The sequence below is a fragment of the Glycine soja genome, chromosome 6 (genome assembly GCF_004193775.1).
Source record: "Glycine soja cultivar W05 chromosome 6, ASM419377v2, whole genome shotgun sequence".
NCBI classification, from domain to species: Eukaryota; Viridiplantae; Streptophyta; class Magnoliopsida; order Fabales; family Fabaceae; genus Glycine; species Glycine soja.
Genome location: NC_041007.1, coordinates 3,390,057 through 3,404,999, shown reverse-complemented (window position 1 = coordinate 3,404,999; position 14,943 = coordinate 3,390,057). Strand labels below are relative to the sequence as shown.

The following is a 14,943-nucleotide window of genomic DNA, read 5'->3' as shown; positions in this document are numbered from 1 at the left end:
TATACGTTGAACTAGACGATATATACCACGTGAGGGGACAACATTTATATGTTTACTTAAGAATTTTGATAAATTATTGCTATTATTATTCATTATTATTTTGAACTTCATAATTCTTAATTTATGGTATTATCTTGACGATCACCACCATTAATCACATGTTGAACCCATTGTACCTCTAGTGTATGTTTCTAAATATATGTTTCAACATCGTCAATCACATGCACAATATATTTATCAATCATCAGACTTCTCTAAATATATGCCTCAAGGATGTGAACAAAGTTTTCAAACATCATAATTCTCATTATATGTCTCAGTGCTCATTTCAAGATTCCTTATACCTCAAATATTTTTGAAGGACTTTTACAAAGGTTTGGTATCACTTTTAACACTACAACATCTTCATACAACCCACCTCCATCAAGCTCTTGGTATTGTCCATCGTTATCTATTCAAATGCATGGTATGAGTTAAGAGGATGAAAAGGGAGATGATGATAACAACAATACCAATAACATGGATGATGATGAATGTGATAATGATGATAACCATAATGGTGACAATGCTCCTTAACAACAACAAATTGTTACAAGTCATCAACCTAAAACAAAAGGAGGATGAAGTCCTGAAATAAGAGAACAACAATTACCATCAAATCAAATGTATTAGGATGAAAGATCTCAACGCATATGCAGAAGAATTTATCATGTGACATCATCCTATTATTAATATTTTTGTTAAACAAATGTGTATAATATATTTTAATATTTTTATTTAAATTTAAATTTTTTACATTATTTTTTTAAGTTACAAAAAAAATAATAATCCTTGACATTTGTAAAAAAATATAAAAATTATTAAATATAAAAATATAGAAAATATATTAAATAAAACAATATAAAAATATAGAAAATATTAAATAAAACTAAAAAAATACATCAATTCATTAAATAATTAAAAAAATTATCCCTTTCTGTCTTTTCAACAAAAAAAGGAAAATAATTATATTATTAAAAAGCACATGACAATTTCTCCTGGTGAAAAAATTGCGATTTTTTTTAGAATACACCTAAAATGAATACAGATTAATATAATTAAAAAAAGATTAAATTAATTGAATATTAAAATATATTTTGATTTAAAACAATTAATAAAGCTGATATAAGTTTTGATTCTAATTTATAGCAACTTTAAATTCAATTAAGACATCTCACTATTTTTAATAAATGCACCTGAACAAAATTATAACATAGGAGCAAAAATAATTTTCTCTTTTTATATCATAAAAATTCACAATTATATTAATTAAAGTAATTTTAATGTAACAAAAAAGATTAAATTAATTAAACATTAAAATATATTCTAGATTAAATTCGTACGAAGGTGTGTCTCTAAAAAAACGATGTGTTTATATCTGTCAAATTCATGGGAAGATGTGTTTCTAAAAATAAATAAAAAATCATACTAAGAACCAACTTGACCGACCGCACAATTTTCATGAATTAAATGGGTGATTTACTCTGGAGGAAGCTAATCTTCATCCCACCCTACTGTACCAGCTGACACGGACATCATCTCACGCGTGCTTGCTGTATATCCAATTCTTCATACTTTTCCTTCATTGCCCAAAATAATTTTGTTACGTTTCCCTCCAACTATTCCAATCCATCTTTTAATTCACCTTCTCCCCCTTGTAACCCAACACAGATTACATACATCGAATTCCTCGGTTATTTCCTTTCCCAGATTTCGGTTGTTATTAATTATCATATTATTATTCAATATTCATGGCGTCGAGTTTTGATCGATGGGAAAAAGATCCTTTCTTTAACGCGGCCGAAGAAGTTCAGGAATCTGCAGACAGGTACCTATCATTCTTCCAATTAGGTTTTCCATTTGTTTTCGCCTTTTTTCCTATTTCATTTAATCTTCAATTTGGTTTTCCAAGGAAATGTAGGGATAATATAATAGAATCTTTCCAAGTAATTCCATTTTGGATGAAACAGACGCACTTGCCAAATTGTACCCTCCCCTTTGTTTTTTTTTTTTTTTATTTGTTTTTTTGAAAGGCTTAAGGTTTTTAAGTTCTTTTGTGTGCACAATCTTAAAAAAAATAATGTATTCCTCAGATTTTGTTGTCATTGATTTGCTATGGTTGTGTTTTCAAGGATGGAATCTACATATAGAACATGGATTCATGCAAGGAGAGATGCGTCCAGCCCATGGAACTGTGATGAACTCCGCCGAGATCTAGAAACTACTCTTGGCACTGCTAAATGGCAGGTAATTTCTCTTAGAAAATGTGTAGTTTTACTTTTTTGTATAATCATAACGAGCACGTGGTTGCATTTGGATGGACAATGCAGTTAGAGGAATTTGAACGGGCAGCTAGGTCAAGTTATAGCAGAGTTTCAAGTGAGGATGCGAGAAATAGACACCGGGATTTTATTCATGCCATTGGTGACAAGATTCAGAAAGTTGAACATTCGTTACAAGAATCTGTTCATTCAGGTAGCAAGGCATCTCTGCCTTGGACGCGTCTGGATGAAGGAGAACGAGATGAGCTTGCGTCGTTTCTTTCGGGAATACCGGTTCTCATTAAATGTGTTGGCAGAGACAATGAAAGTCTGCAAGCTAATTGTTCAAGCAATTTACATGTTTCATCTGGGTGGGGTTCGTCCGAAGCAGCGCTGGAGAAATCACGTGGGCATCGCAGGGCAGCTAGTGCTGATGCTGATATTGGTACTTGGAAAATCACTGTTTCTGACGATGTGCAACAATCTAGTTCCTCCAATGGTTCTTCTGGTCCTACTCCTATGCATAAGGTAGCCAGTCTCTCTGGATTTTTTGGTTCTATGGAAACCATCTCTAAGTTCAAGTGGCCTAAGAATGGTTATAGAAAGCTCAAAGCGGTTAATCCTTGTGAAGAAGAGGACAAGGCACTGCTACCACCAGCTGGATTGAATGGGGTTTGTTCTTTAGCTGCTTTTGTTTTTATTCTGTTAACAGAGACTTGGTTGTGTACTTTTAATGCTTTTGCTTTAGTATTAATACCTCATGTTTTTTCCCCCAAATAAAGGGCATCGAAGCATACTATGAGAGAAGTAAGAGTTCCCTTGGCAATTGTAATGAATGTTATGATAAGCAACTCCACGGGTGGTATGGGGCTCTCCATAGGCAGCTTCAAAGATCTCAATACCAAATGCAATACAATCGACCAGTTCAAATAGCTGTATGGGCTGTTATTCTCCTTTGCTTTATTGGTAGGCCTTTTTTTCTTTCTATAATATGTATGGCCTTCTTGATGATGCTTTCCATTTACCCCCCCCCCCCCCCTCCTTTGGATATACAACTTTTTTTTGCCCCATTTTAGTTTTTCCTGGTTCCTTTGTTCGTGAAGCCTTTTCATGGTATCATTGTTCTTGCCTTTTCATGCTTTCTTTGTGGGCATGATTTTGTTGCAGTTATATATTTCACGTATAGAGATGAAGCTAATTTTGAATTTATAGAACTTTATTATTCGTATGCCTACTGTTGGGGGAACTTCCAAATATCATATGAAGTGGTGAGATTTAGTCACGATTGCCCCTTCTAAAGTTTTACTAAGAAATTTTATAGTTGGCCGTTTTCACCTACCAAGGGGTGTTCTGTGTGCATCCTTGTGCAGTTGTGCTTATATCTTGGTCTATAGTACTTGGTAACTGTTTGAAACTTTGTCTATATGCCTCACAGGCCAAACGAATACTGAGAAGCTATGTCAATTCAAATTCTCTTTGCAATTGTTACTTTTATCGTTTCCTTTGTCCTCCTCTCTTTATTGCAATAGTATATGTTGGCTTACAATTTTGATTTCTCTGCAGTTTTAATTGCTTTTTGCACGATGTAGAAAGGAAGATTTAGATAAATTTTCTATCAATTTCTGGTTGCGGCAGGCAGAATGGGAGAATGGACAAACAATCTTTTGATTCGAGTTCATATAATCTATGTTGTCGCTTAAGCAAGCGAGAGTTTTTTATCTACTTCTCGCTGGCATACATGGTGTCGATATAACATTTCAAGTGCTTTGATATTATTACTACTTAGAGTCTTCCATTATACATAGCAGTAGCATTTCCTTATTTTTTTCTTCTTCTCATTTTTGCTATCTATTTTTCGTTCACCTATTCCAGAATGGTCTCATGAAGATTGAAGAGTATTCCCTCTTCGCTGTTGTACTATATCACAAGATGTAAATGACAAAGTCAATGGACATAAATGTTGCAACGAATAAGATTTTAGCTTGCATGTATAAATTGAGGATAATATACCATGATTCTGTTTGGATTATTTATGAAATAATTTTAAGAAAATAAATTATATAAGTTTGTCCATATTCTAATTTGTAGAAGTTGTTCAAAATTAGTTTATCCAAAAGTTTATTTTCAATTTATACATAAATTAATTTTAACCTACAGAAAAGTTACTTAATTTTTTTTTTTTTAGTTTTCTTCTTGTGAATGTATTTATGAAAAAGTTGATTTAAACATGTCCTATCTTGGTACTTGTCAATTAACCAACACTCGTGGAATGATGGAATTAATTCAGGGTAAGGCACGTATCTATATCTATCATCTATTCATCTTGTGATGGCCACCTTTTCTCTGGGATGAATCATAAAAAGGGCTGCCAATTAACTAACTGCAATACCAAGTCTGGAGCTAAGGGAAAATAAGATACTATTGGAGGGCTCAAATATGAAAGAATTATTAATCTTGCATTTTCCAAAGTGATGTATTTTAAAATTAGAAAGATAGGGATTTTTTTTAAAAGACTAGAGCTATATATGTACAAATGTGTGTTTTGATTAGCTTTATTTTTAGAAAGTCGTTTGTTTTTATTCTTTTTAGAGAATTTCTTTTACCATGCACGACCATGTACTTGTGTTAAATACAAGAAACTAAAGAATTAATAAACACAAAAGTCATATGAAATAATTAGATTAGCTGCTAGAAAGCAATTCTCCATCAACCAGACGTTTGAGCCTGTTTGATTACGTGTAGGAAACCGTTTACGCATTATGAGAGCAAACGTGCAAGGAACAAATTTTTATGTTGAGTTAATTATATCCATTAAATTACGTTCCATCGAAAAATCAAACACATCTGAGCTATGCGTTCAATTCCGGAAAATATCAGATCCTTTGAATGGAAGTATATATTGGAAAGTACTAGAAATTAGCAACTGAACCAAATAAGCGCGTGTTTGAAGACTAACTTCAAGTTAAACGTCAATAACCATAAAGGCATTCCGTCAAACAGAAAAAACCATAAAGACATAGATTTCCGTTGGAACTTGGAAGTGTATTGGAAAGTAAAAAATGAGTAAAACAAACACACTTATTTTCAAAGTGTTCCAAATACAATGGACCAAAAAACAAAAAAATAAAGAGTTCTTCTCGTTTAACCCATATTTCATCCTCCAACAGATAGATATCAACTCTCAAATCTCAATTAAAAGCAATACAACTATACAATAACATTCAGAAAGCGAGTTAATAAGATGAGCTAGTAAGTGAGACATCGGTAACCAAAATAGAGTGCAGCTACAAGAAGTGGAACAAAGAACTCGTAAAAAACGAGGGACTTAGACCTTGCACTCTCTTTGATCACGAAGGCACTCATCTCTTTGGTGTCGGATTCCTTGTCGACAACATCCTTCACCTCTTGAACTGTGGCACCTTGGAGGACACCCACTTGGTACTTTAGGACCATGTTTTGCGCTGCTTTGCTGTGTCCAATAACATCAAACTCCTTTGTCGCATCCTTCCCAGCTACCTCTAGAATCACCTCTTCCCCTCCCGGGTGTTCCTCCAAGAACTTTGTCACGTCCAACACCTACCAAAATTCAAACAATCAATTAACATAACCTCTTTTTATTCTTCCATTTGATATGTGCAAAGTATTCCCCACTTTTTACAATAACTAAAATAACGGCTAAATGAGAGACGAGAAAGTGCCCCATGAATATCGTTTGAATATGGTGAAATGCCAATATAAATCAATGCCAGATCAAATGGTGGACATTATACTTTCTCACTTACATGTTTTTAGGCTAGATTTCCTATTTTCTTAGACACAATTAGCTACAAAAACACCAACTTTAATGAAATATCCTTTGCCAATTACATTTTTTTTATGTACATGATTCCGGCCCGAGACCTTGTTAATTTTTAGAAATCATCTCTTAATTAATTACTAGAAAATAAAAGGAATAATAACGAAAAATCTATATTTAATCTTTAAAAAAATCTGTTACTAAAACTTAATGACTTCAAAACTAACAAGGTAAAACAAATTTTTGTTATTAAACTTGGTTACTAATTTATTCATTTTTATGAGAGTGTATGAGACACAAATTAAGAAGCTACTACTTACCCTGCCATTGATCACAAGCCAACAGTCTTTGTTGGATTTATGTTGGGCAACCTGTGAGAGAGTGAAAACCCTTCGTTCTGCCATGCTTCCTAATTAATGAGTTTTGGCGTAGTTCCTATAACACGAGAAAAAAAAATGCTCTAGTTTGAAACAACAAGATACGTGCCAAAATTTATAAAATGGTGGTAGATAAGTTGCACTTTCAGTTACTACTACCACGTTTTTTCTTCCTCCGAGGGTTATCAACCACCAATCACCACCTTGACAGGAAGATCTAACTGGCTCTATTAATGATTAATTCCATATCATCGTCGTCTACAAGATTCCGAAGATATATAGAGAGAATTCCATTTAATTAATTTACTTGCCATGGATTTATTTCTATATTTTAAAAGATACAGAGTTTAATATTTTATTGCATAATGTAAAGTTGGTTTATTAACTGATAATTATACATTGCTTAAAAGAATAATAAAAGTTTAATGGAATAATAAAACTCAAATTTTTTATATTGTTTGTTTAAGGTTCGGAATTTAGAAATATTCCAAGGTGATGTTACATTAAGTTTTTAAAATAAATATTTATTTATGAATATTTAATTATATTTAAGGTCCTTGATTATCAAGCCCAAAACTCAATTGTTTTTGCCGTGTTAATCGATTATCATCTTCAAAAATGATTTTTGTGGGTCAGTTTTAAACCACTTATAAACACTTGAAATCGCCAAAATTTCAATTTATGGCTGTTTTTAACCAATAAAAAAGATCCACCACAAATTTATACACCGTATCAGATTACTGTTCGTTTCTACTTTCCAAATTCCACACCACCAAATACACACCATTTACTATCTCATCTCAATTTCCCCTTTATTTTTCTTGCACCAAACGAAGCGTACATATAAAATTACCATTCATGTCACAAACTGTTTACTTAGTGCAAGCAGTATCCAAGAAATGAGAGCTGTAACAAGCACTGTAGTGCTACTACGATTTGAAAGGACAATAATCGGAAGTCACAAGTACTATCTCCACAGGCTTCTTGTTATTACAAATTCAATTTATCTCCATAGGCCAACCAGGAATTTACAAAGTACAAACGCTACCGTGCACCTCCAACTTCGGTCCTGGGTTTTGACAACTCCGTGCTGTTAACTTTCTCCTTGCTATCAAAATCCACTCCTTGAAATGTGACCCGTGAGGAACGATACTTGCTACCAAAGGCAGTACCAAACCCCCAACCAAGCCCTACTCCAACGCCACAACCTCCACCTTCATAATTATATCCAATACACCCAATTCAATAAGCTAGGTCAATTTCATAATATTTGATTTACAAAAAAAATGTTAAAATAAATTTTCAGCCCTCGTAGATAACATAATATTTACATGCACAATCATTTTCACTGGCTATTGCCCTTATAACAATGTGAGACTGACATGGTAATACCGCCGAGTAGAAACAAATTTGCAAATAATTGTTACATCTCTCTCTGTCTCTTTCTCTTTCTCTCTGTTCATGGTAATATAACGTTAAGAGACCAAATTAATGAAATGAAATTCTGTTTCAGAAATCAGAACTAGTTGAAAACTTTCTTTGAGTACAAACAATATTGTAAGCAGAATATTAAAAAAATTCCAAAAATTCGTACCACAGGCAGAACTAAAATGACAAAATAGGAAATAGCAATGCCAACATTACTTGAGAGTTGGGAGATGAAAAAACAGAACTACTTTCAGGTGGTCAGCTCTTTTTATATTATTTTCTGCTGAGGGAGGGGTAGAGTAATTATGCCAACCCTATCCCATAAGGTTAGATATTAGCACTAACCAAGCCAGAAGGATAGATATTAGCAAACAATTTGTTACAATGTCATCAACTAGTAGGATTTTTGGTGTGGGGGGGAAGGCAACACACTTCATACAGTATGTCATAGTCATAGCCATTAAATACTGAAAATTAAAACCAAGTAACAGAAAAGGAAGCAAGATTAAGGAGTATTGTACTGTACCTGCACCAAGACCCAATAAGTTCAATGGCATACCTGTGCAACAGATAAAAACAACAGATCAGATACGTAAATTATGAGCAGAATATGAAGAAAATTATTTCATCTCTGTATTATTTCATGAGTATAGATACATTATATAGAAATGAACCATTTTCAATATCTGATTTGATGAAGTTTCTGTTAATCCTTACATGCTTCATCCTATCATGTTCAATTGGATTACGAACTAGGCACTTGGCTGAATTGCTGTCAAAATAAAGAGTTTCACAGGTTCTTGAATTGGAATAGATAAATCTTCCAGTAACCTATTTATCCAGATCAGTTCAGAAACACCTTCATTGATTGCTCTATATTCTGCCTCTGCACTTCTCCTAGTCAAAACAATCTGTTTCTTGCTTCTTTAGGTCCCCAAACTTCCCAATGCCTTTGCACAATACATACAGACGACTTTGTCACTGAACCAGCCTAAGCACCTTTATATCTAGGGTACTGAGAGATGAGATCTTGAGAAGAGAATGTATTTTGTTCATAAATTAAATGGTTAATATAAGTACAGGCTAAAGTCCACTAGGTAGGAAACTAAGACTGATACTTTGTGGAAGGCTTGACTAAGGAAAGTAGCAATAGATAGACAAAATTTGAGAAGATTGTGCTAAAAAATTTGGAATGAAAATTTACACTTGCTTGGTATCACAGAAGTGTGGAAAGGATGGATGGTAGAAAGTGGAGTGCTATATTCTTCACTCCACGTCACCGTATTTGGCCTATAGTGGGTGATCCTATGGTATGAAAATGTGCCAAGAGCAAGTTTGGATAAACTTTTCAGCAAATACTTATAGAAGAAGAAAAAATAAAGAACCAAGGAGATGAAATGAATTAGAACTTATTGCATAAGTAAAAGTCAACTCACACTACTTAACTTTTTCAAAATCTCCATTGTTTAACTTCTCCATAAACACTTATAAATTATAATAAATCAATTGTTAAATATTTATCCAATTGACAAGGACACGTAAGCTAGAAAGAAGCAAATCCAAAATTGGGCCTAAATTACAAGTCTAGAAGTGCTTGTCCACCCACATTCCATTCTATACCAAGAAACCTTACTATCCAGACTCAATAATTACCAAATACCAACAGACAATCAGTTATGCAAGCATATCTAACAAATTCGTCTGGAACGACAAGATTAACATTAGAACAAAATAAAAAGGAAATTGGAAGTAACAACTAAATTGGATAATAAATGAATGCAACAGCTTAAAAAGATTGCTAGTAAACAGCAGGGAAAAAAGACTCATAATTCTAAGATCAACGAGTGGAGTATCAAAATTGGGTACTAAAATTAAATTGCAAAAGGTAGAGAAATGTCAAAAACGATTCGAAAGTAAGGCACAGACCTCCGAAACCCCATCCTATACCGAAACCGCAACCTACGCCGAAACCTGAAAAAGAAAATTTAGCGTGTGAGAGGGAATCGAGATTCCGAATATGCAGAAATCGTGAAACCCAAACCAGCGTACCAAATCCAACGCCGGTTCCGTTGAAGGTTGTAATAACCATTTCTTTCCTTCTTCCTTTCTGGCTATACAAAGTAAGGAGATCAGAGAAGAGTGAGTGTGAATAAATTAATTAACTAGTCGAGAGTACAAGCCTTTTTTCTTGGGCCATATGGACTCAAAGACTCATGCTGGACTTGGACCCGACACGCAAGTCCACTTCATAATATGACTTCCCCAATGTTTGTGGCTGATTGCACCAAGAAAAACAATATTATGACTCAGAAAAATACATAAATATTTAATTTTTAAAACTTTTCATATCTTTCACCTATTTTCATTTTTTAATTATCTTCATCTTTTCATTTTATTCAACTGCATATTCTTCAATTTTTTTTACCATCACCATTCATCAAGAAATAGTTGTTACAATACCTCGTATTACTTAATTATCTGGTCAACTAAAATGAGTTTTTTTTTTCATGATGGAAAAAAAATATTTTTTAATTCTTTTTTCTTTTACAAATAGACTCTAATTTGAGGGTTTAAGTTGATTCTTTGAGAACAATTAGACATTTTTCTTGAACAAGTCTTTCATTTGCTAAGTTGTCCAATTAGACCAACTTATTTCTTCGTCAAAGTGATGAAATAATTTTGTTATAGAAAGAAGTTGTGATAACAAATGCTCAACTTGTGCTCTTGTGAAGTTGTTAAGGTTAAGCCATCATTTGCAATGATGACCAAATCAATATTAGTTGTAATGTCCCGACGTTCTTTACAACGATATAAAATTTGTTTAACAGTCTAAATATTTTCAATATGTTTTTTAACAATAATCTAAGATTGGAGCAAAGCTGATGTTGAATCTAAAGGATCCCTAAATCCGAATTTCATTTCATTTGATCATCAAACTTATACATTTTTGTAATTAACCCATTCTATTAAGTTCAAGTTAAATTAAAATTTATATATTTTATTTAAATCTTAATTCGCTATTTTATCTCTGACTCATTTTAAATGACTATTATTGAATGGCATTAGAGAATGTTAAAAGATATAGTTTGTTTTAATGTGTTCTATTTCTATAGAAATCCTTGACTTACATTGGAATTCCTTCTTTCCCTTAAAAAAAAAAATGGAATTCCTTCTAGTTAAAAATTTCATGTATTTACATATCCAATGAATTGATATTGTTGGATAAAGTTCAACCATTTCATTTTTTTATTAATCAAATTTAAAACATGCATTTGAAATTCAAACTGTTCGATCTTTATTCGATAGTTTAATTCATTGATTGCATGAATACATAAAATAGAACTTGGAGGGGATCAAGATCCATCTTTATACGGGCGAACGTGAGACTCTTGTCAAATTTTGGCAGCGTAAATTTTATGTACCTTTTCTAACATTTTATCAACCGATTGAATACAATATGTTTTTTGGTCTACAAACAGAAACATGTGACTTGAAGGCATCAAACTTGACAAGATGCTAATTTCTTGTGACAATCAGCGTGACATATACTTGTACGAGAGACATCTAATATTCAAAATTCAATGTGTCTCTACTTATGAACAACTTGTGAAGTCATCTCAAGACAACGCGATCTGCATCCAGGTCTGACGTGATTCTCTACTCTCAATGATTCTAGGAACTAACTCGAAACATTATCCTCTCATTCTCAAAATGTATTCTTTCTTTATATTCCCGTATCAGCACGAATATTTCCCCAACATTATAACATAATATTTTTGAATGAATACAATCGTTTTCCATAGCACTCTATTGTACGTGGCAACCATTACATTAATAAATTATCAAACAAACAATCACGAAAAGCAACTACTACTTCAAATACAATAATCGACTCTGTATTCAAGCCAATCGTGGAATTTACTTGTTTTAGACTAGTAGTCAATCCACTTGTCTCGTGATGTTTATCTAACAAATTGCAATACCCTTTTTATAATCAGGATATAAATGAAAGAACAATGAGATACGTTACCGAAAACTGGTTCTTGCTTATCATTCAAGTTTTGCTTCCACTTTCTGTAAATACTAAATACCAGAAACTGTGGATACAAAATTACAACACAACACAAGACATAACTCTGGATTATCCCAACCACTCATACGAGTTATATCCTCGAGTTTTATTCATTCATTCATTCCATATAATGATATAAATTACAGGGAAATACAAACAAAGACGCACATGAGAAATTAAACAGAAGCAGCAAGAAGAGAATGAATTAAATTCAAGGCACAATCTTATAAGCCTTGGTCTTGTCTATCCAACTTATGAACGAATTCTTGGAGTTCCTGAATCCCAAAAACCCATGTTCCTTGGCCTTGTTCATGCTATCCAACATTCCCTCCCCTGAGAAAATAAGATCCACAAACCACCAATCAGCAACCTCGTCAAGCTTGGTAGGCAGAAGCTGATTCTCACTCACAATCTCATCCCAAACAGGACCCTTATCCTTCATCAATTCCGACAAACTCAAACCTTCTTCCTCAAACCCATACTCCTCAATCCCAAACTGTTCCGCCAGCACCTTCCAAAGATGCTTCCACCTGAACACGTCTCCATTGGAGCAGTTAAACGCCTCGTTCCGCGCGTAGGGATCAACCGCGGCCCAAATGTGCTGCTCCGCAATCAAATCCGCATCGGAGGCACAAGAATAACTCTCCCACGCGCCTCTCGTGCCGGGGAATCTCAACGGAACACCCTCGTGCTTGCAAATTGCGGCGTACACGCTGAGCGTCCCAATCATGTTCATTAAACTGTAAGGCGAAAACCCAAAGATTACTTGGGGTCTGTGAACTGACCAGGTCAAACCCTCTTTCTTAGCGGTTTCTTCAAAAAGAATATCCTCTTGGGTGTAATAAAAATTGGGCGCATCCAAACGCGGCATATCCTCCGCGAAGGGAGGTTCATGAGATTCGATCTTGCCGATGAATTCGAAGGGTCCGATGTAGTGCTTGCCGCCTGTCTGGAGTGACACGTGGCGGAGATTGGGGGCGTTGGGGATAACGGCGCGAAGCACGTTCTGTAACATAGCGCCGTTAACTTCGCAGTTTTCTGCTTCGGTGGAGCGGTTGGTCCACGACACGAAGAAGACGTGAGTGACGTCGGTTAGGGCGGAGAGTTTGGCTTCGGCGTCGGCGGGATCGGAGACGTCGCACTGGATGTACTCGACAGGATGGTCGGCGTTCCACGGCGGACGGGGGCGGCGTGCGACGCCGTAGACCTTCCATGGACCGGCGGGGGTGTCGGCGAGAGGGAGGATCTCGGCGAGGCTGTTGCCCACGATGCCCGTCACGCCGATCACCAGGCCCACGCTCTGGAAGCTTCGCGGCGGTTCCTCTTCCTCGAATTTCTTCTGCAGAAAAAAAGCAATTAAATGTTAATAATAATAATAGAAATGAAAAAAGGAAAAAGAAAATGAATAGTTGTTGATCTTGCCTTGGCAGCACCGATTGCTCCAGCCCACCACCAACTCATTTTTTAGAATCTGAATAGTTCGATTAAGCAGATGCCCTTTTGGCTTGGCTTCTTCCACTTGCAGATTTATTTATACAGACAATAATCATAGTTCCGATCGACCTAGACTTCTGACTGGATGACCTGTCACCATATTTTTAACAAGATAAGACGAAATAAAAGAAAAGTAAATTTAGTATTTTAAGCAAGGTTAAATCAGTTTTTTTCTTCTGATTTATTATTTAATTTTTAATTTTTTTAATTTAATCTTTTAATTTTTAAAATATATATTCTGTGAAGGTTTAAAATCATAACAGATTTAAATTGTCACAAAATGTAATTTTATATAATTTAGATACAAAGATCAAATTGAATTAATTTAAAAAATCAGAATATCAAATTAAATCTAAGAAAATAAATTTAAACTTTAAGTAACAGTGCATTCTATAAATATTTAATATTTAATATGATTAATTTATATAATTAATAGGTATGTTTAAATATATAAATTCATCTTAGATTTATAATAAATAATTTAATTTGTGACAAAACATTAGTTTTAGAAATTGACAATTATTAGTAATTGTTTCTAATTATTTGCGATATAAATAATATAGATTAAAATCGAGAGAGAGAGAGAGAGAGAGAGACATTTAAAAAGTTCAAATACTTATAAATTATGGGTATTTTGAGATGATTGGAAAATATGTTGTAAAATTAATGTGTGAAATGCATGTATAAAAAAGAGAGACAAAAACTGAGAAAAGAAAAAAAAATATTGAATTCCTAATTTATACTTGAAAGAATGAAAAGATAAAAAATTCACTCTTTCATACATTCTAGTCTATAATACAAACTGGATTATTCTTTATATTTTTCATATAATGTTTTAATTTAATTAGTATTTTTGCCTATTGTATTTATATATTACCGAGCACGTGGAATGGTGGTTGTGACATATAATTGTTTTAACTTAATTAAAAGTTTTAAAAATATATTTAAAGAAATTTTTTTATCTTCATATCATACTAATACCTTTAGTAGAGCATATCTATACAAGCTATACTCTAAAAATAAAATTAGGTATTGTGTAAAAGGACTATTTTTTATATAAATAAATTTCATAGTATATAGATTATATTTTATTTATAACTCAACAAATAAACATCTTTTATTGTAATTTTATTTTAAATTTTAAATTTATAATAATGCCTTGGGAAGAGGTGGTGCCGTGGTGTATTCGTGGAACGCAAGGAGAATGGCTGTTTGGGTTTGCTAATTTTGGAAGCCCTGGGGACTCTATTCATGTTGAACTTTGGGCTTTGAAGATAGGAACCCAACATACTTGGAAGGTTCAGGTATAGCTCTGTCCAGTGTGAAACAGCCTGTCAGGATGTTGTTAATTGCATGAATAATTGGTCAAATCTGATTTGGATAAACCTTTGCAAAATTAGTTTTAAACAAAATCTATTTAATAAAATTAATTATAATCATTTATATTTAAAAGCTTTTACTTTTAAAACAATTTAG

At 33.5% G+C, this 14,943-nt stretch overlaps 3 protein-coding genes across 3 annotated transcripts; 1 reads left to right on the top strand and 2 right to left on the bottom strand.

Moving 5' to 3' along the window:
- The first annotated feature begins 1,456 nt into the window (after window positions 1-1,456).
- On the top strand, window positions 1,457-4,331 carry LOC114414756. The gene is made up of 5 exons (XM_028379149.1): window positions 1,457-1,867; window positions 2,172-2,286; window positions 2,370-2,972; window positions 3,083-3,266; window positions 3,864-4,331. Exons 1-5 carry the CDS (start codon window positions 1,791-1,793, stop codon window positions 3,887-3,889), a joined length of 1,005 nt encoding a protein of 334 aa, XP_028234950.1. The 5' UTR covers window positions 1,457-1,790; the 3' UTR covers window positions 3,890-4,331.
- Window positions 4,332-5,414: 1,083 nt separating this feature from the next.
- Window positions 5,415-10,109, bottom strand: LOC114414757 (cytochrome b5-like). Its single transcript, XM_028379150.1, has 6 exons — window positions 9,951-10,109; window positions 9,828-9,872; window positions 8,428-8,460; window positions 7,536-7,687; window positions 6,417-6,467; window positions 5,415-5,876 (listed from the first exon to the last, which is right to left on the bottom strand). The coding sequence occupies exons 1-6, from the start codon at window positions 9,988-9,990 to the stop codon at window positions 5,547-5,549; spliced, it is 651 nt and encodes a 216-aa protein (XP_028234951.1). The 5' UTR covers window positions 9,991-10,109; the 3' UTR covers window positions 5,415-5,546.
- A 1,814-nt stretch (window positions 10,110-11,923) lies between these two features.
- Window positions 11,924-13,532, bottom strand: LOC114414755 (3-oxo-Delta(4,5)-steroid 5-beta-reductase). Its single transcript, XM_028379148.1, has 2 exons — window positions 13,396-13,532; window positions 11,924-13,312 (listed from the first exon to the last, which is right to left on the bottom strand). Exons 1-2 carry the CDS (start codon window positions 13,432-13,434, stop codon window positions 12,185-12,187), a joined length of 1,167 nt encoding a protein of 388 aa, XP_028234949.1. The 5' UTR covers window positions 13,435-13,532; the 3' UTR covers window positions 11,924-12,184.
- Between the last annotated feature and the right edge of the window lie 1,411 nt (window positions 13,533-14,943).